The sequence below is a fragment of the Dama dama genome, chromosome 11 (assembly GCF_033118175.1).
Source record: "Dama dama isolate Ldn47 chromosome 11, ASM3311817v1, whole genome shotgun sequence".
NCBI lineage: Eukaryota > Metazoa > Chordata > Mammalia > Artiodactyla > Cervidae > Dama > Dama dama.
Window position 1 is genome coordinate 6,294,978 of NC_083691.1, and position 26,663 is coordinate 6,321,640.

Sequence of the window (26,663 nt, forward strand, 5' to 3'; positions counted from 1 at the left end):
CTAGCCTCTTCTGTGCACTCCTCAAAGGACAGGGTCCTGAGCCACCCCCGCCGCCCACCTGTGGACACTCGAGTGGTTTCTCCAAGCCCTTCTCTGAAGTCCCCTCACTAACGCGAAACCACTCCCCTTCTCTCACTGGTGCAAAGCAGAATACTCCTCCTCTGATCTTGCCCCTCTACTTCTATTGATATGCCCACATCACTGCCCACACTCCAACCGTCTGCTTCCCAGGGCCCTAGGCTCCTGAGGGCCCAGGCAAGAGGAAGATGGTGTCTCAGCTTGGTGAAGCTGGTCTCCCCAACCGCAGGAATCCAAGGCCTCCTACCTTGATGGACCACAGCCCGGGATGCTCGGGCTTAAAGGCCACGACCTTGGCGGAGTCAGGGATGCTGAGGAGCACATTGAGGCCATCATCTCTCTGCAGGATCCTCCCTGTGGAAGCCCCAGGACCTGCTCAGCCCCCGACTTTTTTCTGGGGTTGACAGAGCACCCCTCCCCATCCCCAGGAACCTACAGCCCTCCAACACCAGCCTCGGGCTTCCTAGAGGAACTGACAAGAGGCCTTTGGTGGTACCCGGGCCTCTCCCTCCTCCGGCTCTCCATCTTCATCCCTCCCCAGGTGCTGGCTGTACCCCTGGCCTCTGGACCAGAGTACTCAGGACATCTTGGAACACCACGGCACCAGGCAGCCAGGTCCAGATCATATGGAGCCTGCATGACCCTGACAAGTCACCCCACCTCCCAGAGCCCCCATCTCTGCACTGTGCCACTAATTCTTGCCCCACTGACTCTCCAGGCCACTGAAGAGAGAACCCAGGGAAGATGCCATGTGAATCTGGCAGCCCCAGGGACTGTCATCATTTTAATTCCCCTCGCTGGGCTGCTAATGGCCTCCCTGAATCCTCACCCACTGTAGGCACCCTCTCTGCCCTCGACTCAGCATCTCCCTTACCCTCCATGCTCCTGGAGTCTTGTGTCCAAAATCCCCTGGCCTCCTCTCTGTCCCATCCTGGGCTTTTATTTCAGTCTCAGGGCCAAGGAGGAGGCCAGCCCTGGGGCTCACGTACCCAGCGGGTCTCGGACTTCGATCTCGGGCCCTGGGCCACTCAGGGAGATGGTGACCTCCTTCAGGCTGGGGTCAAAGGGGATCCTCCACGTGTGCTCGCCACCCTCCTCGTGGTCCGTGGACAGCAGGTGCACCTTGGAGGCCTGGATGGCTGACTCCACCCACTTCAGCACCTGGGAGTCAGGAGAGCAAGGCTGACGCCAGCAGGTGCCCATGATGCCTTGCTTGTGTCTGGCCCACCGGAGGTGGGTCCCTAGCAGGCTGCCAGCTGTGTGCAGCGTCTGGTCCCCTGGTGGGTTTCAGGTGGCATACAGGCTTTCCAGGTCACTTGAGGCCGTCACAGTCCGCACTGCCCTACACTGGACCTGATTCACACACCACTTCCCTCTTGGCCTGTAGTCTCAGAGCTGTGATACCTGAATGAAGGCATCCAGAGGACTCAGCCCAGATGGAAGGAGAGGGCACCCCTCTGATGGGATGATGCCCCTCCTTCGTCACATGGCCAATTTCTATGACATCCATCACTTCCTCCAGGAAGCCCTCCTGGTGCTTCCTACACACTGATGCACCCTGGAAGTCCAGGATCTCCCCGAGAGCAACGTGGTTCACTATCCCTGCCCAAGGGCCCTCAGATGACATCCTCCACCAGGCACCATGCTCTCTAAGCAGGACCATGTCTTTAAGCGGACAGTCTGCTCCTGACCCTTATCACAACACTCAGAAATCTAATATCCTTGGTTATACAATTGCTTATTCTTACATTTGGGGAATTCCCTGGCAGTCCAGTGGTTAGGACTCCATGGTCTGACAGCTGAGGTCTGGGATTCCATCCCTGGTCAGGGAACTAAGATCCCACAAGCCCTGTGCATGGCATGGCCCAAAAAATTAAATTGAAATAAAAAATAATAAAATCTTATGTTTTTGACAAGTCCCATTGAAAAATCAGGTGACAGATAACTCTTCAGAACATCCTACTAGTTAGGCACACATTTAGAGCATGATTTCAGGAGGTTCTCAAACCCCTGCCAAGACAGTCTCTACTAAGCACAAAATTATCTTGTCTGTCCAAGACTTATCATGGTCTCTAAGTCCCTGTGTTCTCTGGTTCACCTGTTCAACCTGATCCAAGGTCATGATGCTCCTGAGGCCCCCATGCTTGCCAGGCTGGCCCCCCGTCCCTTGCCCCCTGGGCAGCTCCCCCCACCCCACACACATGCTCTTCTCTTTGCAGAAATCCCTGCCCCTTCCTCAGCAGCCAACTCTTGGTTAGATTCACGCCCGTCACCGCTCTTGGCCTGGGAGTCCCATGCAGGCAGAGACTCTCTACCGTGTCCCAGGCTCAGCGGCTGGGCAGGGTAAGGGGCTCAGGACACGTGCTCACTGTGTGTGACACCGCAGGGCACACACCTTTTGAACAGGGTCCTCAAGTTCATCTCACAAATCTTCAGCTCCAGCCACCCCCCACCCCAGCTCACACCTCCTCTTTAGCAACAGCTGAGCCACCCAGGTTCCAGTAAGAAAACCAAAAAAGAGGGAGTGGGGAACCTCTCCAGTTTTGAACCACCTCTTTTCAAGGCAAGTTACATCAAGAAGCATTCTGTGCAAACCCTAAAACAGAATCAAAACAAAACATGAACTGACTGTACGACAAATTGATATCATAACCCCAATATGAGGGAAAGGGTTAGCGCCAAGTCAATCAGAAACCAAGGAGTTCCACTGCACTTTCTCAGTGAGAGCCACCCTGAGGGCGAAAAAAGAAAGTGCAAAGAAACCTTCATTTAGCAGTTGGCAGTTGGCAGAACTAGTTGTATTGTGATTGTGAAATCGTTTTATGTCTCCTGTGAAGAGGAACTAAAAAGCCTCTTGATGAAGGTGAAAGAGGAGAGTGAAAAACCTGGCTTAAAACTCAATGTTCAAAAAACTAAGATCATGGAATCCAGTCCCATCACTTCATGGCAAATAGAATGAGAAAAAGCAGAAGCAGTGACATTTCATTTTCTTGGGCTCCAAAATCACTGTGGATGGTGACTGCAGCCATGAAATTAAAAGACACTTGCTCCTTGGAAGGGAAGCTATGACAAACCTAGACAACATATTCAAAAGCAGAGATATCACTTTGCCAACAAAGGTCCATACAGTCAACGTTATGGTTTTCCCAGTAGTCAGGTATGGATGTGAGAGTTGGACCATAAAGAAGGCTGAGTGCTGAAGAACTGATGCTTTTGAATTGTGGTGCTGGAGAAGACTCTTCAGAGTCCCTTGGACTGCAAGGAGATCAAACCAGTCAATCCTAAAGAAAGTCAACCATGAATATTCATTGGAAGGACTGATTCTAAAGCTGAAGCTGTAACATTTTGGCCACCTGATGCAAAGAGCCAACTCACTGGAAAAGGCCCTGATGCTGGGAAAGCAGAGGGCAGGATGAGAAGGCAGTGACAGAGGATGAGATGGTTGGATGGCATCACCGACTCAACAGACATAAATTTAAGCAAACTCCAGGAGACAGTGAAGGACAGGGAAGGAAGCCTGGTGTGCTGCAGTCCATTGGGGTCACAAAGAGTCAGATATGACTTAGCAACTGAACAACAACAATAACAATCAGAACTAGCTATATTGTGGTTGCGAAACCATTTTATGTCTCTTGTAGGATAAAGCAAGGAAGGAAATCTCAACCAAGATTTTTCTCTTACGGCCCGGAGAGAGCTGCAAGGATTTTCTTTAAATATAAATTTATTCCAAGTGAATTCAGAACCCAGTGGTTTCTAACTACTGTTTTCCCCCAGAGTTCCTTGGAGAAATGGCTGATTTCTGGTCTGGGGCAGGCAATATACAAGAAAAGCCTAGGACTACTGGTAATTTCATAAAGCAAGGAAGGTCTCAAAGACTAATGGGGACAAGGAATTCCCTGGTGAGCCAGTGGTTAGGGCTCTGAGTTTTCACAGCTGAGGACACAGGTTTAATCCCTGGTCAGGGATCTAAGATCCTGCAAGCTATGTGACAAGACAAAAAACAAGAGTAATGGAGACCTAAAAGAAGGACATAGGAACCAGCATAAAGGAGCTCCTGTTGGCTAAATGTGGGAGACTTTGAGCCTCCAAAAGAATAATGACTATAATCAATCAAACCACACTGAATTATACAATCTAAGTTAGTCACTCAGTCCTGTCTGACTCTTTGACACCCTGTGGACTGTAGCCTGCCAGGCTCCTCTATCCACAGAATTTTCCAGGCAAGAATACTGGAGTGGGTAGCCATTCCCTTTTCCAGGGGATCTTCCAGACCCAGGGGCCAAACCCGGGTCTCCTGCATTGCAGGCAGGTTCTTTACCGTCTGAGCCACCGGGGAAGCACCATGTAATCTAGGCACCACAAAAACACTCAAAAAAGAAAGTAAAAATTCAAAACAACAAAACCTCATTTGCCACCAATAAAAGCAAATTCTTAATTAAAGAGAAAGAAGTGTGATCCCTATTTTTTCAGTAGGAACCGTGACTTCAGAGGAACCAAATCACCCCTTTGGAGAAGCAAAAGCTCTTCTTCGTGGGAGAACGCCCATTAACAAATGTGGAAGGAATGATGCAATTAGGAAATCATCTTTTTGCAACCTCCTAATAAAAGTATTGTTTCAGGCAAGCATCCTCAGTGAATGCTAAAACCATGAGATGAAAAGCTCCTGGGGAACTAGGGCCCCAGAGTGACCCCACCGACCCCTTGGGTCAGAAAGGAAAAAACAAAGGTTTGCCATGCAGAGAGCTGGCTGTCACCACTTTAACCGATCAAACTGGTCATCAGTAACAGGGACAATCAGACATCATTTTCCTCCTGGTGTGATGCAAAAGAAAACACACACAGAGCACCAAGGATGAAATACTCCTGCCACAAAGGTCAGCCTCCATCTGAATAGTCATTTAAAGCTAACTTCCAGGCTCAGACGGTAAAGAATCTGCCTGGGGTGCAAGAGACCCGGGTTCGATTCCTGGGTGAGGAAGATCTCCTGGAGGAGAGCATGGCAACCCACTCCAGTATTCTTGCCTGGAGAATTCCATGGACAGAGGAGTCTAACGAGCTACAGTCCATGGGGTCGCACAGAGCCGGACACCCCACTGAGTAACTAACACTTTCACTTTCCAGCTTAGAGGGAGTAAAGGCACAAGTAGGGGAGACCACTTATGGGACACCATAAGGAAGCAATCAGATGAATCCAGAACACAGGACATTATATAATCAACGCCTCTCCAACAAGTTAGTGGCCTGAAAAAAGGATGGATCCCCTCCAGATATAAGGAAACTTAACAGACATAACAACCCCATAAAGTGCACAGCCCTTGATTAAAACCTGATTTAACATCCTGAGGACAAATAGAGAAATTTAAATATGGACTTGGCATCAGATGATACTTGCAAAGTACTATTCATTATATTAGGTGATACTATGGGTTATACTGGAGTCTATTTTTTTTAATTCACACTGAATTATTTATGGATACGGTGTCATGATTCAACAAAAAGTATAGAAAGAGAGAGATGTAGCAGCTGGAGCAAAAATGTGAATTGCTAAATCTAGATAGTACTTTTTTTTCACTTTTCAATATCTTTGACACTTCTCATAGAAAATTTTTAGGTAAAAATCATCTAAAAGGAACAAGTATATGTTTATAAGTATGACTTTAAAATATACCTGAGCAACCATAGTGCTCTCCTGTCACTTGCCAACTCTAATCAACTGGCAGTGACTTCTTGGAATGCCATTTGGAGAAATGCGAAGCCACATTCAGACTCAATTAGAAAAAGGTCTGTAATTGATTAGCAATGTCTGCCATGGATATGGAATTAGAAAGTGGTGTCTGGCATGCTACATACTGGTCATCCTCGCTCTAAATCACAGTCCTTCAGCTCTGCCTACCACGTGATCTTCCATGGAAGAGAAAGGGAACAGAAGGGAATTGGAAGAACTGCTCGAGATTTGGAAAGTGACTACATTTTGATGAGACCGAGCTGAAACACATGTGCCTAGATTTTACAGCAAGATTTCAGTTATCACGGGACAAGAATCCTATGTTCTGAAACTCTTCTGTTTTTACATTTGGAGCTACTTTATTCTTCTGTTTTTGCCCGACTTTCTAAATAATGTTTCTTTTAAAAAGATCCCACCTGTTCGGGTTAAGAAATGAGGACAAGGTTATTCGTCCATGCGGGGGTGGACGGGACGTAGCAGCCAAGGCTCCCAGCTAGAAAGGCGGACAGAAGCTGGCCCAGTAAGTGAGGCAGCTCCCCCACAGCAAAGCAACAGCTCTCTGACCACTGTCCCCTTCGCCCAGGTCCAGGCCTTGTCAGGGGTCAGGAGGAAATCATAACCGAGCAAAGCTGGCAGGTGGTGGTGGCGGCACCATCTGACAATTACCCAGACGCATCCCACACTCGCTACTGTGTTGCAACTGTCATGACAAGCCCTTTCTAGGATGTTTTGATGGAGAGAAGATGCCCAAGAGCTCAGGCTACTGAACCACGCCACGGAGAGAGGGCTGAGATTGGCCAGAAGGCCAGCGACCCCATCAGGAGGCGGCCCACCCACAAGGGCTGCCCTGTAACACATCGCCGCTCCAGAGCTGGGGGTGCAGACCCTCTGACCCCACAGCAAGGCCAGACCCCCGCAGGCCCGGGCCTGGGGGCAAAGCCTGCTAGACCTGGCGATGGCTCCGGGGCTCAGAGAGGAATCTAGGGACACTCCTGAGCAGAGAGGCTTCATCAAGTAGGCTTAATGTTTATTTGCGAAGGTAATGACTTCCAGATGTCAGCAGGACCAGGGGCCTGGGAGCCAGCAATGCGCTGGGTCTCGTCTCTCTGTCACTGATGGGGAAGGAATGAGAGAATCTGGCGCTGCTACCCTGGCCAGATGGTTGCCGCTCAGCCCTTCACAGCAGATAAATCACCACCACCCCCGACCAAGGCTCCTCCCAGACATCTGACAGCCAGAGAGGCTGAGGAAGCTGGGGCAGTGAGGCAGGATGGGGGTGGGGAGTGGTCACTGAATGGACCTCAAGAGCCACAGATCAGAAAATTGAGGGCCTCTGCCAACTGGGCATCATGGGGCACTGTCCCCAGGCTCTACCTTCTTGAGAACCTTATCCTGAGAGAGCTCTTAATCTTGAGGGGGGCTCCCTGGACCTCTGCGACTGTGTATTCTGTACTCCCTATCAAAGCACGGGGCTGGAGAGCCCGTGGCCACCACTAATTCTCACTCAGGGCTCCCTCCCAAGGGTGGGTCTTCCTCCCACCCTCGCCACCATCTCTCCAGGCAGGGGTCCTTATGACCCAACTGTGAACAGGAGGAAACGGAGGCCCAGAGAGGTCAAGCGCCATGCTCAAGGTCACAGAGCAGACAGGTGGCAGGGTTGGAGAGGAGTCTGAAGCCAGCATGTGACCCGACACCCCCTCCCACCCCACCTCCCCAGAGAAGGATCCAGGACGGGGTCACCTCCAGAGCCTGTATCTCCTCACCTGTTAATTCCACTTTCTCGCCCCCTCCCGGCTCACTGTCTCAGGGGCAGTTCGCTTTTCCCCTGGTTAATGCCCACCCCCACTGGCCATCGAAGGATGGCAAAAGCTCCAAAATAACTCTGCCAGCGGGGAGAGGATCTTCACCTTCCTTTTGTCACTCCAGAATCTCAAAGGCAGAGAAAGTTAAATGCCTGAAAGCATGAAATCTAAGCTTGATGGATTATCTCTTGGTGTCCTGCATTTAAAGCTGCCCCGGCATGTAGCAGGTGCTCAATAAACAAAGAGAAAAGTGAGGGCAAAATGTGCCATGCCTGGCACACCAGACATGCTCTGAAAAGGTCAAAGGACAAACAGGCAGGGTGTGGGCACTTTGGCAGCTTCTAGCCAGGCAAAGGCACCGTTTCCTCTCTCCTGGGGGTGGAGGTTGGTGGTGACCATTGCCAAATGTCTGGGGACATCTGGAAGGGGCCAGGTACAAGGCATGAAGCTAACAGATGATGGAGTTCTTTGCAGAGAGGGGAGGGACCCAGGCCCCTACCCAGGGGCAACCAGTCCTGGCCACTGGAGATCCCAGTACATCAGACAGGTGCTGCCCAGCCAGGCTCCCACAGCAGAAGGCGGGCACCAAGGCCAGGAGCCAGGGGATTGCCCCAGTTTCCATGTCTCGAGTGAGAGGCTTCGAGAGTCCGGCCCCACACCTGAGCAAGCCGTCCTCCACCAACTCACCTGCTGCCTGGCATCTGACTGACCCCTGGCAGGAACCCAGTTCCTGAGCAACTATCCAGATAAGATGCACCCCCAAACAAGGACCAAGCCATCACTCCACTCTGAAATGCTTCCCACCCTCGCTTGGGCGGCTCGGTGCCAGAGCAGGCTGACATGCCAAAAGAAATAAATCCTGGCGTGTCGCGGAGAACCATAAACGCCATCTGTCAACAGGGAGCCAAGGCGCTAACCTAAACACGGCCCTGGAGACGAAAATATACAACACACGGGCTGGCGGGAGGCCGCGCCGCAGAGGCCTCAGAGATGCTGTTCCTCCCACTCTCCTCTCCCTCCAGCCCGAGGGACCCACGTCATCGATTCGCCAATTGTCTGTGTCCATCGACTCAGCAAGCACCTGCTCCAGGCGGGAGGCTGTGCCAGGTGCTGGGGACACAGTCGCAAATGGGACCTTAAGGGCCCTGCCCTCGGGGATCTCACAGCCTGACAGCATTAAATAACCACACGGTTGTAAAATTATGATTATATAAAGCCCCCCAGGGAGCTTCGAGGGGGTATGAAAGGAGACTTAATCTTGACAGAAATCAAGGCAGGCGTGATTCCACTCAGACTGGAAAGATGAGGAACTGGGGAGGGGGAGCTGGAAAAAGAAGCCACATGAGCAAAGGCCCTGACGTAGAAAAGACACAGGACGTGGAAGAAAGCAGAGAGGCAGCAGCGCCTGGCAAGGGGGGGAAACACAGGCGGTGGGCTGGGAGAGGCAGAACTCAGATCAGCGTCTGGACCTTCCCCAGGGCATTACGTGGAGGGGCCTGCTGGTCGGATTTGTTTTAGAGGATCCGGTGGGATGTAGGAGCTGGCTCACACAGGCCCAAGACGGCAGATTGCGAGCATCACTTCCCATGCTCTCTGACTTTATGACAGCAGCTTGAAACCAGCCCAAATCGGAGTATTTACACCGGGGAAATGGGCATTCTTGTTCCTTCCAGAGAGAGATGGTCTTGAAACATTTACCAGCATGCCACTGGAAGGATGCCTCTGGCTCCTGGGGAGGAATGGACGTGCAGGGCAGAGGGAGAACTGGGAGAGATCTGAGCAACTGATGGAGCCCGGAGGGGAGGGAGGAGGGGCTCCTGCTCCAAGACCGAGACCAGGACAGACGCCCGGTCAGCTGGGCCATCGGCGGCCCTGCGTGTCGGGCCACAGTGTGTCAAGCAAGCCCCTCCCTGCCAAGTCCTCAAGCACGGCTTGCTGTCCCAGCAACACAGCCTGAATCTGACGGCCCTGGTGATCCTCCAGCCACCCCTGGGCTCCTCGACTCTGGAGAGAAGCTCCCCTTAACATCCCTACTCTGCCAAGCTTTGCTAGATCCATCCTGCCAGCCTGGACTTGCTGGGGATCCTGGGTTTAAAACCCAGGATACTCCTTCAGGCCCCAGACATTTTTACCGGCAAAACTGAAATACCTGCAGTACCTACTTTTGGGGGCTGACTGAGAGGGTTCTTCAAGATGAAGTCAAAAAGCCCTGAGCACCAGGCTTCCTGCTGTGAGGCGAGCACTCAGCACTGCTCCTGGAAGCCAGCGATGGGCAGAGCTGCCCAGGGACACGGGGATGTCGGGACAGGCTCACCTCGGTCACCTGCTGCTTATCCAGGTGGAACACCTGCCCGGAGCTGGCGGCAGCGATCTCCTCGTAGGCCAGGTAGCCAGGGTGGGTGCGGTCACCACAGTCCCCCGTCAGCACGAAGACCACCTAGAAGACAGACGGGCAGCCTGGCTCACGGCGTCCTCACCACCTTCAGTGCGAATGGAGTGGGGAGGGGCGGCCAGACCAGGAGGGAGTGACCCGGAGGAAGCCCTGTCATCTCTCTGGGCTCCGGTGATCCACCTGTGAAATGGGAATGATGAGAGTTCCCGCCCCGTGGGGGTCAGGATGGATGCAGGTCACGTGTCCATCACTGGCCAGGAATACACCAGGAGCCGTTATGAAATCTACAAGGGAGGGAGTGAAATCGACTCTGCTCCAAGTGGCCCCCAGATGCCGCAGAGCTAGAAGAACCTTGGAGAACCCGCGTTTTTTCTAGATGAGAGAACAAAGGAGTTTTCCCATCCAGAGGAGTCCCATCTCTTGAGGTCTTCCCCAGGGATTCCTCCCTGCAGCCCCATCCCACCCCCACCTCCCCCACCGCTCGCTGTGACAGCCAGGAGCCAAAGCCCCAGTGCATCTTCCAGACCCTGAGACAATGGGTGAAGAATGACAGACGGGGAGCAGAGGAGACGCCAGGAGGAAGATGGATCGCCCAGACTCGGACGGGGTGTGAAGGGAGCGGAGGAGTGCTGTGGTCTGTATCAAAAGTGGGCCCCTGCCAGGGAGGCGTGAGCCCGGAGGGCGGGGCCGGAGCATGAGAACACACTTGGACTTCGCAGCCCGGCTCCACCAGTGGGCTGGCCAGCGCGGCTGGTGCGGACTGGAACCCAGGCTGTGCAGGAGAAGCCCCAGCTCCGCTCTCCCGGCGGGGGCTAGGGGCTGCCCTCGGAGACCCCAGTGGCCCCCAGAGCCCCTGCTGGTAGCTCACCTGTGACTGTTTAAGCTGCAGGAGCCGCAGCACCTCGTCCTTCTTGTGGTAGTCCTTGGCACGGGCGTCCGAGAAGACGTAGATGAAGGAGCCGGGGTTGGCCACCTCCACGGCAGCCTTGATGGCCCCCAAGCTCATCTCTGGGCAGTCCCCACCTCCCTGCAGGACAGGGCAGGTCAGCAGCTGCCGCCCACTTCCTCCAGGTGGGACCCACCCTGGGAGGTGGGGGGGGGGGCGCGGCGTCCCCTTCAGTGGCTTCTGTCCCGCCTGTCCAGGGGTCCCTAACCCTTCCCTGAGACACACCTGCGTCATCTATCATTCATTCATTCATTTCTTCACTCACTCACTCATGCCCAAGGAACATGGTCCCTCCTTCCCATGGAGTCTGGCAGGGAGGCAGACTTTACATTAATAAACATGACACAGTTATTTAATCACCATGGTGATGAGTGCTACAAGTAGAGGATGAAGGATGGAGCCACGGAAACATCTAACAGGTACACCAAAGAAGGCATGAGTGAGCCACGGTTTGGAGGACTGAGGGGTAGAAGGCTCACCAGGGAAGGAGGGGGAGGGGTGGGCAGAGGGAAACATTCAAAGCCGCCTTTTCAAGCCTTCTCTCTAACCTACCCTGGTGCATGCCTGCATGCTCAGTCACTCAGTCATGTCCAGCTCTTTGCAACTCCATGGACTGTAGCCCGCCAGGCTCCTCTGTCCATGGGATTTCCCAGGCAAGAATACTGGAGGGGATTGCCATTTCCTTCTCCAAGGGATCTTCCTGACCCAGGGATCGGACCCAGGGATTGAGTCAAGTCTCTTACATTGACAGGTGGGTTCTTTATCACTGAGCTGGGAAGTGATATCACTGGGAAAACCAAACCCACTTTGGAGTCAATCCCAAATAAACACACAGCCCTCCCTCCCCACTCCCAAGCCGGGAGCTTGCAAACCTGCCTCCCCAGGTTTGCACACCCAGCACCAGAATCAGGATGTGCACAAGGTAACCTCAGTAAATGCTTCTCTCCTTGGTTCACTCATTCGTTCTGTGTGCCGGGCCCTGTTCTGGGCCCTGGGGGACTTGGCAGTGAGCTGGACACATCAGAGAACACCCTGCATTCAAGAAGCTGGCAGGAGGAAAACAGAGGCTGGACCAGGGTGTTCAGTGTGGCCAAAAAGCCAGACGTCCCATGGGTCTGACCCAGTCTCGGGCTGGGTTTGGGGGTCTGAACTGACCTCTCTTGCACCTTTCCTTGGGCTTCCCAGGCAGTGCTAGTGGTAAAGAACTCATCTGCCAATGCAGGAGACATAAGAGACACAGGTTCCATCCCTGGGTCTAGAAGATGCCCTGGAGGAGGACATGGCAACCCACTCCAGTATTCTTGCCTGGAGAATCCCATGGACAGAGGAGCCTGGTGGGCTACAGTCCATGGTGTCGCAAAGAGTAGGACACACTTGAGCGACTTAGCAGGCATACATCTTCCCTTAGCTGTCATATACCCCCTCCTTCCACCCCTGCATCCATGCGGTCAATAATAAGACCTACTAGGTGCCAGGCCCAGGGACTCCTGTAGGTATTTGGTCACTGAATAAAGGAAGGAACCCCAAGCAGTATGGAATCTCCAGGACCTCCAAGCTGAGGGGGAGCCCCAGGCAGAGTTGGGTGGCAGGTCACTGTAGGAAGCACCATCTTGGCCCCTAGGTGTGGCAATAACCTGGGCCTCTGGCCTGGTCTGGGACGAAGGGCACAGGGGGCCAGCAGCCAGGCGGGGCAGCCCACCTGCACATAGAGTTCTCTCAGCTCCCTCTGAAACACCGCTGGGTCCGACGTGAGGGTCACCGGGCCAATATCTGTAGGGAAGAGAGGACCAGATGGGCTTGACCCCCAGAGGCACAACCTCCGCGGGCTGGGCAGCAACTGAGAGAAGCCGAGGCCTGGGCCTCAGAGACCCCCACAAAGTGGGGAGGGGTGAGGGAGCAGCTGCCAGGATCAGATCTGGAAGAAAATACTTGCAAATGAAGCAACTGACAAGGGCTTCATCTCTGAAACATACAAATAGTTCATGCAGCTTAACATCAAAAAAGCAAACAACCCAATCAAAAAGTAGGCAGAAGACCTAAACAGATGTTTCTCCAAAGAAGATGTCAGGATGGCTAAGAGGCTCAACAGGAAAAGATGCTCAACGTCACTAATTATTAGAGAAATGCAAATAAAAATGACAATGAGGTATCACCTCACATTGGTCAGATTGGCCATCAACAAAAAATCTACAGACAACAAATGCTGGAGGGGGTCTAGAGAAAAGGGAACCCTCCTACACGGTTGGTCGGAGTGTAAAGTGATACAGCCACTATGAAGAACAGTCTGGAGGTTCCTAAAAAACTAAAAGTAGAACTAACATATGACCCAGCAATCCCACTCCTGGGCAAACCCCTGGGAAAAACTATAATTCCAAAAGATACATGCACCCCAATGTTTATTGCAACACTATTTACGGTAGCCAGGACATGGAAACAAACTAAACATCCATCAACAGAGGAATGGATAAAGAAGATACGGTACATGTACATAATGGAATATCAGCCATAAAAAGAAATGAAACTGTGCCATTTGCAGAGACAGATTCCCTGGTGGATCAGCAGTAAAGAATCCTCCTGCAGTGCTGGAGACACGGGGAAACTTGGGTTCCGTCCCTGGGTTGGGAAAATCCCCGGAAGAAGGAAATGGCAACGCACTCCAGTATTCTTGCCAGGAGAATCACATGGACAGAGGAGCCCAGTGGGCTACGGCACATAGGGTCACAAAGAGTCGGACACAGTTGAAGTGACTTAGCATTCACACAGGCAGAAACTAACACGACATTTTAAAACAACTATACTCTGATTAAAATTTTTTTAAAAAAAAGAATTGTACTCAAATATTCATAGCAGCTGTATTCACAATAGCCCAGCACTGGAGGCAAGCCAGCTGTCCATCAACTGGTGAATGAATAAACAAACTGCGGTACATTCATGTAATCAAATACCACTCAGCCAGAAAACAGAACAAGCTACCAGTACAGGCAACCAGATGGATGAACGTCACAGATACAGTCCTGCACGAAAGAAGACAGTCACAGAAGAGTGTCTACTATATGGTTCCACTTACAGAAAGCTCTGGAACTGGCAGAATTAATCAAAGCTGAAATAAGTCAGATCAGGGGTTGTCTAGGGGAGAGGGAAATCAAAAGAACTGCCTGGGAAGGCAGGAGTGTTCCATATTGTGATGGGAATGTGGGTTCCCTGGGTGTATCCAGTTGTCAAAAGTGTAAAGCAAAGATTTTCAGTATTCCAATGTTTGTAAATTTTATCTCATTAAAAAAAGAACCATAAAAAATGATCATCGTTGAGTGGTGGAGTGGAGTAGGGAAGGAGGTATAGAGGAAACAAGAATGACAGGTTTTGCAGGGTATTTGGTGATGCTGGGGGACGGGGATATATCCATGTGTGCATGCTCCCTTGTGTCAGACTCTTCGTGAAGCCATGGACTGTAGCCCTCCAGGCTCCTCTGTCCATGGAATTTTCCAGGCAAGAATACTAGAGTGGGTTGCCATTTCCTTCTCCAGGTGATCTTCCCGACCCAGCACTGAAGGCGGGTTCTTTACCGCTGAGCCACATGAGATACAGGGATTCATTACACTATTCTGCTTACTTTGTATAAACTTGACATTTTCCCTAATAAAAAAGTCTTTTATTAGAGAGAAGTCACTGAAAGCCACAGCTAACATAAGACAAGACGACCAGTGCACAGAGAACTGAGACAGAATTCCAACTCACCATGTGGACATGTGCACAATGAGGGTTTTGCAAGGTGATGTGGACATCCGACTCTTTAGGAAACAGTTCATCTGAGTTCTTGGTGAATTCTAGTCACGGGCTATTCTTAGTTTAAGAATTCTAAATTCCAATCACTCTCTAAAAAATATTCCTGTACTTGGGAACTCGTCAACCAACCTTAGTTCTTAGAAAATGAAGCACGTGGAATCATCCGGCATTCATCCACAATTATCAAGGAAGAGTCTGGACACCAGCTTTTCTTCTGCAACCACAAGTCTGGGCTCTGTATCTGGGAGTCTGTTTCTGTTTCATAGATATATATTCATTTGTGTTGTATTTGAGATTCCACATATAAGTGATTTCACATGGTATTTGTCTGACTTCATTTCGTATGATAATCTCTTAGGTCCATCCATGTTGCTACAAATGACATGACTTCATTTTTTTTATGGCTGAGTAAATATATATATATTTTATTTGGCTGAATATATATATATATTTGGCTGTATATATATATTTATACCACACTTCTACCCAGTGGCCCCTGCCTCTCTGCTATTTATTTATTCACCATGTCCAATGTCTCCTTCTGCACCTGCTCTGGCCTTTACCAAGTCGTCTCCACTGCCTCCCTCCTTCTGAACACTGCAGTGACTAATTCAGCCAAAACCTTTGGCCTTTGACCTCAGACAGGCTTCCCTGCTAGTTCAGTTGGTAAAGAATCTCCTGCAATGCAGGAGACCCCGGTTCAATTCCTGGGTTGGGAAGATCCCCTGGAGAAGGTATAAGCTACCCACTCCAGTATTCTTAGGCTTCCCTTGTTGCTCAGCTGGTAAAGAATTTGCCTGCAATTTGGGAGACCTGGGTTCGATCCCTGGGTTGGGAAGGTTTCCCTGGAGAAGGGAAAGACTACCCACTCCAGTGTTCTGGGCCTGGAGAATTCCATGGACTGTACAGCCCATGGGGTCGCAAAGAGTCAGACATGACTGAGTGACTCTCACTTGACCTCAGATAGATCTGATTGGAATTTTGGCTCCACCCTTCTCCTGCCATAGGGCTTCTCAGAGCTTACTACACGGCTCCAAGCCTCAGTTTCCCCATCTGTAAAACGAGGCGTTATCTCCTCACTGAGAACGATCATTGTGAGAATCCAGTGAAGCCAGGCAGGGAAGCACCAGGCTTGGCTCGGAACCAAAAGCTCAGCAGCTGGGAGCTGGCCCTGATGAGCTGAACACGCGATTCTTTGATCTTCCTCTTCTTTTCTTTTTTTTAAATTTTATTGATGCATAGCTGATTTACAACATTGTGTTAATTTCTGCTGAGCAGCAAAGTGATTCAGTTATACATATGTGCTCTTTTTCATGTTCTTTTCCATTACGGTTTACCACGTACTTCGTGCACTTAGTCACTCAGTCGTGTCTGACTCTTTGCAACCCCTTCGACTACAGCCCTCCAGGCTCCTCTGTCCATGGGGATTCTCCAGGCAAGCACACTGGAGTGGTTGCCATGCCCTCTTCCAGGGGATCTTCCCAACCTGGGGTTTATCATAGGATATTAAATATAGCCATCTATGCTATACAGTAGGACCTTGTTGCTTATCCAGGGATTTCCCTAGTGGCTCAGATGGTAACGAATCTGCCTGCAATGCAGGAGATCCAGCTACAATCCCTGGGTTGGGAAGATCTCCTGGAGAAGGAAATGGCCATCCACTCCAGTATTCTTGCCTGGAGAATCCCATGGACAGAGGAGCTTAGCGGGCTACAGTCCATGGGGTCATAAAGAGCTGGACACAACTGAGCAACTAACACTTTAACTTTCATACATTCATTTAAAAAGACATGACATTAACGATACTGATATTTCCTAAGCACTTATTGTGTATCAGCCCATGTGCTGAGATGTTGCCTGTACGTTATTAGCTCACTGAATTCTCCCTCACACCTGGCAAAGCCAACTCTTACCCACATCTTACAGAGGAGAAATGAAAGCCCAGAGAAGCTAAGTAACTTGCCAAAGACACACAACCAGTAAGCATCAGAGCTAGAATATTAGTTTTGTCGTTGTTGTTCAATCACTAATTCACGCCCGACTCTTTGTGATGCCATGGACTGCAGCACACCAGGCTTCCCTGTCCTTCATTATCTCTTGGAGTTTGCTCAAATTCATGTTCATTGAGTCAGTGAGGCTGTCTAACCATCTCATCCTCTGTCACCCCTTATCCTTTAGCCTTCAGTCTTTTCCAGCATCAAGGTCTTTTCCAACGAGTTGACTCTTCCCATGAGGTAGCCAAAGTATTGGAGCTTCAGCTTCAGCATCAGTCCTTCCAGTGAATATTCAGAGTTGATTTCCTTCAGGATTGACTATTAGCTTAGGTCTGTACAACTCCGGAATCTGAGCTCTTGACAGCTGCTTCCTATGGAACTGTACATAGAAATTCCTGACATGCAGAAAAAGCAGGGAATTCTACCAACCAGAAATCATTACTCTTATTTTTACACATAACTTTCAAAATGTTCATGCATATTTGTAAATCTTATACAAATGAGTACTACTTATAGCAGAAGTTCTGTTTACGTATAAATAACATACTCTTTTTAACTTGATTCCTTTCAGTGAACAACATATTGTAAGCATCTCTCCAGAAGGTCAAATACTCTGTTCAAAATCATTTTTAATGGCTACAAACTATTTCCCTTGGATAAGACTTGCCCATGTTGTTATGTTTCCAATTTTCATAATGAAGATTATTAAGAACATCTTTATCTTCATCACATTTAAGCACTAGTTCCATCATTTCCTTGGGATACACTCCCATAAGCAGACTTGCTGGGCCAAAGGGAAGGGCATTTGTAAAGACTCTGGATGCAAATTCAGTAACCCCATCACTGTCCTCCTCATCCCCAGACATTCCTGCTTCTGATCCATCTACTGTCAACGCCAGAGGAGCTGCCTTCATGTCAGTGTTACTCATATCGCCCTTGTTCAGGAATCATCGGCAACTTGCCTGGGAACCAAGAAAAGCCTCTGCAGTGCCCAGTTCTTTTTTCAAAACATGATAGTCTTATTTTATTTGGCTGTACCAGGTCTGGGTTGCAGGACAGGATTTCAGTTGCTACATGGCTGTAGTTCCCTGACCAGGGATCAAACCTGGGCCCCTGCATTGGGAGGGCCGAGTCTTAACCATTGGACTGCCAGGGAAGTCTTAGTGCCCAGTTCTGAATCTGGGAGGCCCTGCCCCCTCCATCACAATCTATCAGAGGGACTCTCTCAAGCTACCTGACAGATCCCAAGGCTGGACCCGTGCTAGGCTGGTCACATTCCCTCCCAATCACAGCAAGGTGAGAAAGATGGCTATCACAAATGTGCTCCTGTTGGAAGGACTGCCCTTTCTTCTGCAGTCCATCTGTTTCCTTCTTGGGGAGCTAAGGGTCGTTCTTTCTTCCAAGGAAGGATCAGTTCAGTTCAGCTGCTCAGGCGTGTCTGATTCTTTGCAGCCCCATGGACTGTAGCACTGTCCATCACCAAGCCTGGGAGTTCCCAGGCTTCCCTGTCCATCACCAACTCCCAGAGCTTGCTCAAACTCATGTCCACAGAGTCGGTGATGCCATTCAACCATCTCATCCTCTGTTGTCCCCTTCTCCTCCTGCCTTCAATCTTTCCCAGCATCAGGGTCTTTTCCAGTGGGTCAGTTCTTCACATCAGGTGGCCAAAGTATTGAAGTTTCTTGGAAGGATAATAGTAGTCAAAGGGAGTTGATCCTCTCCATGGTTCTACTTGTCAAGTTAAAATGTAGGTCATCAGCTTCCTCTGGGATTTCCCCTCATTTTTCTTTTTTTTTTCTTTTTTTTTTTTTAAACAACTTTACTGGATGGAGAAAACCAAAATGGGCAGCCCTGTAGTGGAAGATGGGGAGAATGCCAGACCTACAGTCTAAAGTCTGACTTTCCATCATCAAAGCTGTTCTGAGATATTCTGTACTGAGAGGAAAAAAGATTCTTTGGGGAACTGCCCAATCCCAACTCCCCCACACCCCTCAGCAACGTTCCCCAACAGGAACCACCTCATGTAACCTCTGGGTGTCTCAGCCAGGGATCGTATGGCAAACAAAAGACACAGGAAATTTCAGGAGCCCTGGAGGACCCCCTGGGCTGGTGATCCCTGGAAAGGACTTTACGGACTCTATGTTAGTTTTCTGTTATTGCTGTAACAAATAACTACAAACTCAGTGTCTTGAAACACCACGTGTTCATTTCTGGAGGTCAGGAGTCCTAACACCTAGGTGCTGGCAGGGCTGTGTTCCTTCCTGAGCCTCTAGGAGAGGATCTGTTTCCTTGCCTTCTCCAGCTTTTGGAAGCTTCCTGCATTCCCTGGCTCATGGTCTTTGCTCTCCATCTTCAAAGCCAGTAATGTCACGTCTTAAAATAGCTTCCTCTCCTTCTGCTCTGTCATCACATCTCCTTCACTTATTCCGATTCTCCTGCCTCCTTCTTAGAAGGACCCTTGTGACTACAACGGGCCCAGCCACGCAACCCAGGGTCATCTCTCCATCTCAGGATTCCTAACTTAGCCACCTCTACAAGGTCCCTTTTGCCATGACAAATAATAGATTTACAAGTTCTGTGGGTATCTGAGGGGCATTATCTGGCCTATCTCAACCACCACCATCCTGTCTCCTTCAAGAATGGGCTTGGACCCCTATGTTCATAGCAGGATTATTTGCAACAGCCAAGATACAAGAACAACCTAAATGTCCACTGACAGAGGAATGGATTTAAAAAATGTGGTATATATATACAGTGGAATACTACTCAGCCATAAAGAAGAATGAAATCATGCCGTCTGCAGCTACATGGACGGACACAGAGATTATCCGACTGAGTGAAGTAAGTCAGAAAGAGAAACAAATATCACGTATCACTTATATGTAGAATCTACAACACGACACAAATGAACTCATCTATGAGACGGAAACAAGACTCACAGATATAGAGAATGGACTTGTGGGAGGGGGAGGGGCTGCAGGCCAGAGGGATGAATTGGAAGTTTGGGATTAGCAAATGCAAACCATTATACATAGGATGGATAAGCAACAGGTCCTACTGTATGGCACAGGGAACTATATTCAACATCCTGTGATAAACCATAATGGAAAAGAATATACTATATGTATAACTGAATCAATTTGCTGTGTAGCAGAACATCATAAAGCAACCATACGTCAATGAAATAGATTTTAACAAAAGGAATGGGCTTGGGGAAAAATGATTTGACTACCAACCTATGTGCCAAACATAACAACGTTGAGGATGAAGAGATCCGAAGACCCCAGCTTTAAAAAGACGGTGAAACTGAGGCCAGAGAGGGGAAAGGAGTCCTTCCAGGTCAGGTGGGAAGATCTGGCACAAGAACTGATTGACTACATCATGCCAACAGTGATCCCTTCTCTTGTTCATCATCATAGACCTCGTGCCAACCTCAGTGTCTGGCACATGGTAAGTGCTTAAGAAATACTGTCCAAATGAGTAAATGAATAATCTTTATTTACTCATAACAAATCCTGTTAGAGCATACTGTTTAAGTAGCCTCAAGTCAGGACCGAAGTTTCATTTATCTTTCTATCCTATGCCCAGCACAACGCCAGGCATATCATCAACACTCAGCAATTACTTGCTGGATGTGAAGCCTGTCTGATCCCCAGGCCCTCCATCACAGCATGCCACTCGCTGCCCACCACTCAGAGAAACAGATCCAAAACGAGGCAGGAAACCAAAGGTGGTTATTCAGGGCATGCAGGGGAGTTGGCCATATTAAGGGAGAGCTGGCCAGATGGACAAAAGTGTGTATCATTCCTCTTGAGGTAAGGGACAGGGCATTTTAAAAGCTTGGCCCCAGGTTCTGAACAAAGAAGACTCTCAGGGGAGAGCACACTTGCATACATAGACACACTGATGCACAGAACTAGTCTGATTTCTTCCTTGTACTGAACAGATAATCCCCCAAACACCTCTGGGTGCTGACTGTTACTGACCAGTCCCATCCATTCCAGGAATGGACCAGGTATCAAGATGCCCAGACAGGGATGGGGGCACAAAGGTCTTCTTTCCACCTGTCCTCCTTGCTGTCTGATTGTCCTCCCGCCCACCCATCCATCTACAGCTTCAGGCAGTGAGACAGAGATGGATGCCTCCTTGTCTTTCCCTGATGCTGGCCCACGGCTTTATTTTTCATTCCTGACACTTGCCGCAACATCATCACTCACCATCCCTAAGCTTCCAGGACAGGGTGCTTTCGGCAGGGTGGTCATTTCAAGACCTGCCTTTCAGCAGGACAGAGTGAGGTACCAGGACAGGGCAGGACACCTGGCATGTCTCCATGTGAGTTTGCCCTCTGAGAGGGCTTGCTTAAGCCCCTGTCCATCTCCTTCCCTCACAGGGTCCAGGCAGGGGTGGCTCTGGATAAAAAGCCCTTCCTAGCATGACTTGATGTGGGTGATGGTGGTGGTGCTGCTGGTGCTGCTGTTGGTGATGATGGTGATGACGTTGATGATGATGGTGGTGATGATGTTGATGATGTTGGTGATGATGGTGATGATGGTGATGATGATGGTGGTGATGATGTTGATGATGTTGGTGATGATGGTGATGATGTTGATGATGACGGTGGTGATGACGTTGATGATGACGGTGGTGATGACACTGATAACGCCGATGCCGATGATACTGATGATGATGGTGGTGGTGGAGGTAGAAGTGCGTGATGACCCTAGCAGCAGTTTCAATGCATTGAGCACTTAGTATTTCAGAGTTTAGCTCAGTCCTATTAACAGTTCCCTGTTAGAATTGAGGATGCCAAGACCTTGGTGAAGATCATACAACACATAAGTGGTAGTTAATATCTGTACTAGTTTCCTGAAAGTGAAAGTGTTAGCTGCTCAGTGGTGTCCGACTCTTTGCAACCCTGTGGACTGTAGCCCACCAGGTTCCTCCATCCATGGAATTCTCCAGGGAAGAATACTGGAGTGGGTTGCCATTCCATTCTCCAGGGGATCTTCCCAATCCAGGGATCGAACCCAGGTCTCCTGCATTGCAGGCATATTCTTTACCATCTGAGACCCCAGGGAAGCCCCACTAGTTTCCTGATATCGCTATTAATATAATAAAATATCACAAACTTGGTGACTTTAAACAAAAGAAGTGTATTCTCCCACATTCCTGGAGACTAGAAGGCCAACAACAAGGTGTCAGCAGCCCATGCTTTCTCTGAAGGCTCTCGAGGAGCATCTGCCCCATGCCGTCTTCCTCTTCACCTCCCTGGTACCAGCAATCCTTGGTGCTCCCTGACTTGTGGACACAGCATCACTCCAATTCTGCCTCCATCACTGCAGGGCCGCCTCCCTGTGCCTCTTCTCTCCTTATAAGGACACCAGTCACACTGGATTAAGGGCTCACTCTACTTCTGCATGACTTCATCTTGACTAATTACATCCTCAATCACCCTGTTTCCAAAAAAGGTCACATTTTGAGATTCTAGGAAGGACAAGAATTCTGTGAGGACCATGTTCCAGCTAGAATGATGTCCCAATCCACATAATTGGCTCCAAAGCCACCTAATTGGCTATACTGTCTCCCAGAATGATGGTGACGATGATGATAAGGACAGTTATCATTGTTTTGATATTTATTAAGCACCTGATTCTGTTCTGGGCACTTAATATACATTTGTTCAGGGAAAAAATTTAGCAATCTATAGCCTCCTATTTATTATCTCTGTTTTATAGATGAGAACTTGAGGGCTAGGAAGGGAAAGCAAACTTCCCAAGATCTTACAACGAGGAAGTTGCAGAGATGGGATTCAAACCTGGGTCCGTCCAACCCCAGATCCAAGCTCTCAACCACGCATGAAGCTGCAGACCCTTGACACTTGTTCCCCAGCCCCAAATTCCTGTTCCTGGAGGGGAGGGAGGTTCGTGACTGAAGGTGGGCACTTGCCAAACAGTTGGGCAGATGTGGCGTGCAGTCTCTCCGAGCAGGGCTTGCTGGCCACAGGGATGATTAAACCCATGACCTTGGCTCTCCTTGTGCTGTGCTGGAACATGCAAGCCCCAGAAGCCTGGCCCAAAACTATCTCTCCATAGGGAAGTTTTTTCCACTCGACAAGAGGAGGGTGTGGAGCCTCTGGGATATGAGGATCACGCACAAGAAGAATCACCCAGCCCTTCACGTGGGTGATGGATGGTCCAGCCCCTCACCCACTCTGTGCATCCCAGTGGTCAAGGCCACAGTCAGGCACCAGATGTCCAATCTCAGAAAGACCTCACATCTAGGACTCTTCCCTGAGTCTAGAATAATGTCTAGAATTTCATCTAGAATAATGTCCCAAGCCATATAATTGGCTCCAAAGCCACATAATTGACTATACTGAATCCCAGAATGATGGTGATGATGATGACAAGGACAGCTACCATTGTTTTGATATTTATTAAGCACCTGATTCTGTTCTAGGCACTTAATATACATTTGCTCAGAAAAAAAAAATCATATTCCAACCTATAGCTTCCTATTTATTATCTCTGTTTTATAGGTGAGAACTCGGGGGCTTAGGAAGGTAAAGCAAACTGTCCGAGGTCTTACAACGAGGAAGCTGCAGAGATGCTTCCCACCTGCTTGAAAGCAGTGCTTAGATCCTGGGGTCACTCCGGATGTGCACATGGCCCCTCCTCCAACTGCAGGGGCCCCACGAAGGGTCCCACCATTTGCCACCACAATGGGCAAATTGTGTCCCTTCCCCAGTTCTCCCATGTCTAAAAGGCAGGGGCTGGAGAAAAGGAAGTCTGGCCTGCTAGGATTACAACAGTTCCTGAGCCCAGGGTGGCTGAATGGACTCCCTTGAAGACACGACTGAAGGCAGAGGAGGCGGGGCAGGAGGCAACTGTGGTTCTGTCCAAAGAGCTCAAATAGCCCCAGAGCCTCAGAACCTTCCTCGGCTTCCTCCTTGGCAACCAGGAGTCTAGAATCCGTGTCTCCTGAGAGTCTCCTGGGGCCCTGATCACACGATGGATTCAGGCTCTGCCTTGAGCATCCACATCTGCCAGTCCCCCCATCTTCAGGGAGATGGGAGATGTTCAGATCTATACTCCTGCCAGCCACAGAGCCACCGTTTGTGCTCTCCCATCTGCCCACTGTGCTACCCTCGGTCCTATATGGACCACTCCAGCCACCTACACCCAGGGCTTCCCTGGTGGCTCAGTTGGTAAAGAATCTGCCTGCAATGCAGGAGACCCAGGTTTGACCTCTGGGTCGGGAAGATTCCCTGGAGAAGGAAATGACAATCCACTTCAGTATTCTTGCCTGGGAAATCCCACGGACAGAGGAGCCTGGCAGGCTATAGTCCTTGGGGGTCACAAAGAGCCAGACACGACTTAGCAACTAAACCACCACCACCGCCCCCACACCCAGCCCTTCCCCATCTCAACTCAAAGGTCACTCCTGTCTCGCCACCTCTCAGAGCAGCCCAGGACTCTCTGTTACAGGGACAGAGAGTTAATGGACTTGGGCCCTCCTCTGGGGGCCTGGAGGGACTCACTGAAGGTGCCACAGCACAAGCTGGCATCCTGCCGGGCGCATCCTCCCCGGGCAATCCCCTGGGAATCGCATGCGGAGCGAGTGAATAGTGAGTCTGTCAGGGATCCCTGGGGACCGGGTGGACTGAATGCACTCAGCCACCCCAGGCCTGCCGGGCAGGCAGCCTCCCCATTCTCAGACTCACCGCATTCTCACCCTCCTGCTTCTCTCAGAGGCATGCCCAGCCCGCTCCTCTCCCCACACCCCTGCCCTGCACCGTCATGCTGGAAAGCCCAGGCAGGGACGCTGCACTTTGATGAGGTGCCCTCGTGACAGGGACAAGCCTGTCCGAGGAGAGACGCACCGGGGGGCAGGTCAAAGGGCTGGGTTTTCTGCTCAGAGCAAAGACTGATTTATCTATTTCATGATGAGAAGTTTGTTAATAGCAGTGTCACTCCAGGGTGACAGTATATATAGGTACACATACACACACACATATACACAAACATATTAGAGCTTGCAGCAAGAAGCCAAGTCACCCCACCTCATGGGCGATTCCGCCTGCTGAGCACGTTCACTTTGCCTGCCTGCATCCTGGCTCCTGCCCTGGTGGCTCAGTGGTAAAGAATCCACCTGCCAATGCAGGAGACACAGGTTCAATCCCTGGGTCGGGAAAGATCCCCTGGAGAAAGAATTGGCAACCCACTCCAGTATTCTTGCCTGGGAAATCCCATGGACAGAGAGGAGTCTGGTGGGCTATAGTCCATGGGGTTGCAAAAGAGTCAGACGTGACTGAGCGACGAAACAACGACAAGAATCCTGGCTGCTGACCAGCTAAAACCACCTCGTCCCTGCGGAAGGCTGGCAGAACACCTGGGGACCCCGAGAAGATGCTCGAACTCACCCTCAATCAGACACATGCAAATTAAACCAGGTCAACATTTCTTACCTACTGGATTAGCAAAAACAGGAAGCGTAATATCCCTGGATGCCAACAAGGTTGGGAAAAGCAGTATCACACTCTCTAGGTAAGAGGGCAAGACGGTACAGCACTTTTGGAGGTCAGTTTGCTGATTTCTATGAAAGTTAAAAATGCTCACATGCTTTAACGATGGCAACTGCAGTCTGAGAACCTATCCAACAGCAATGCTTTTGCAAATGTGTGTGTGTGTTGCAAAGAAATTCAAAGCAACCTATTTTCCACAATATGAGAATGGCTGGATAAGTCAAGAGAAGATAAGTGAAGACCTCTCCATGTGGACACGGTGGGGGAGGAGGGGTGGGATGAACTGGGAGACTAATACTGACATGTGTGCACCGCCATGTATAAGACAGACAGCTAGTGGGGTGGGATGGGGGAAGGGGTGTGGGAGGGAGGTCTAAGAGGGAGAGGATATATGCACATATATAGCTTATTCACTTCATTGTACAGCGGAAACTAACTCAGCATGTAAAGCAACTATACCCCAATTTTAAAATAATTAATTATTAATTTAAAAAATTAAGGTCCTTCCTGTAACACCTTCTGTAGTCATGAAAACAATGGGGTGGATTGATATTTCCTAACATGAAAAGATACCCATGATATATTACGTGGGGCAGAAAAGCAGGCTGCAAAACAGTATGCATAATATCATCCTATTTTTATGTAATAAAAAAATGAAGTGTACATATGTATGCAAGTGAACCACACACAAAGCCTGGAAGCACAAAATTATTAAAAGCGTTTGCGTTTCTTAAGAGTAGTGTTATTAGAATATTTAACAAGCATGTGTTAAATTTGTAATTTTTTGAGGAAACAATAATTTTAGTTATTCACTGAAAGAGCTAAGCCTTGATGCCAAAATTTGACAAAGAGCACAAAGAAAGAATATCACTTACTGATCACACATATTGAAATGAGTGGAGAAGTCCCAAATAAGACACTGGCAAATAGAATCCAGCTGTATACCAAAGAATAATCCTTGCTTGGTCATGGTGAATTATTAAGCAAGGAATGTGGAAATGGTTAAGAAGGAAAGAATCACAACAAGAGGTCAACAGGCGAAAGATCTCACAAACATCTCAGCAAAGCCAGAAAGTCACTGGCTAATACTGGGCTCCCACCCTCATTTGGCTTTTTTTGTTTGTTTGTTTGTCAGATTGCAATTCAGTGCTCAGCTGTATCTGACTCTTTGCGACCCTTTGAATTGTAGCCCACCAGGCTCCTCTGTCCATGGAATTTTTCAGCTAAGAATGCCAGAGGGGTTGCCATTTCCTCCTCCAGGGCATCTTCCCAACCCAGCGGTCAAACCCACACGTCCTATGTCTTGTGCCCTGCAGACAGATTCTTTACCCACCGCGCCATTGGGGTTTATTTGTTTGGGGGGTGTTTTTTCTACCCTTGGTAAATTAATAATGAGAGTATCTTCCTCCATCTGGAGAA

The 26,663-nt window shown here is 49.6% G+C and overlaps 1 protein-coding gene across 5 annotated transcripts in view; it reads right to left on the reverse strand.

Moving 5' to 3' along the window:
• HMCN2 (hemicentin 2) overlaps positions 1-26,663 on the reverse strand; it is a 177,547-nt gene that overhangs the window by 141,276 nt on the left and 9,608 nt on the right. For all 5 annotated transcript variants that reach the window (XM_061154405.1, XM_061154403.1, XM_061154404.1 and 2 more), the window contains exons 2-6: positions 12,643-12,713; positions 10,866-11,024; positions 9,920-10,042; positions 1,068-1,239; positions 326-432 (exon numbers count right to left, since the gene is read on the reverse strand). In XM_061154405.1, the coding sequence (XP_061010388.1) occupies positions 326-432; positions 1,068-1,239; positions 9,920-10,042; positions 10,866-11,024; positions 12,643-12,713 (632 nt within the window). The remainder of the gene's footprint in view (positions 1-325; positions 433-1,067; positions 1,240-9,919; positions 10,043-10,865; positions 11,025-12,642; positions 12,714-26,663) is intronic.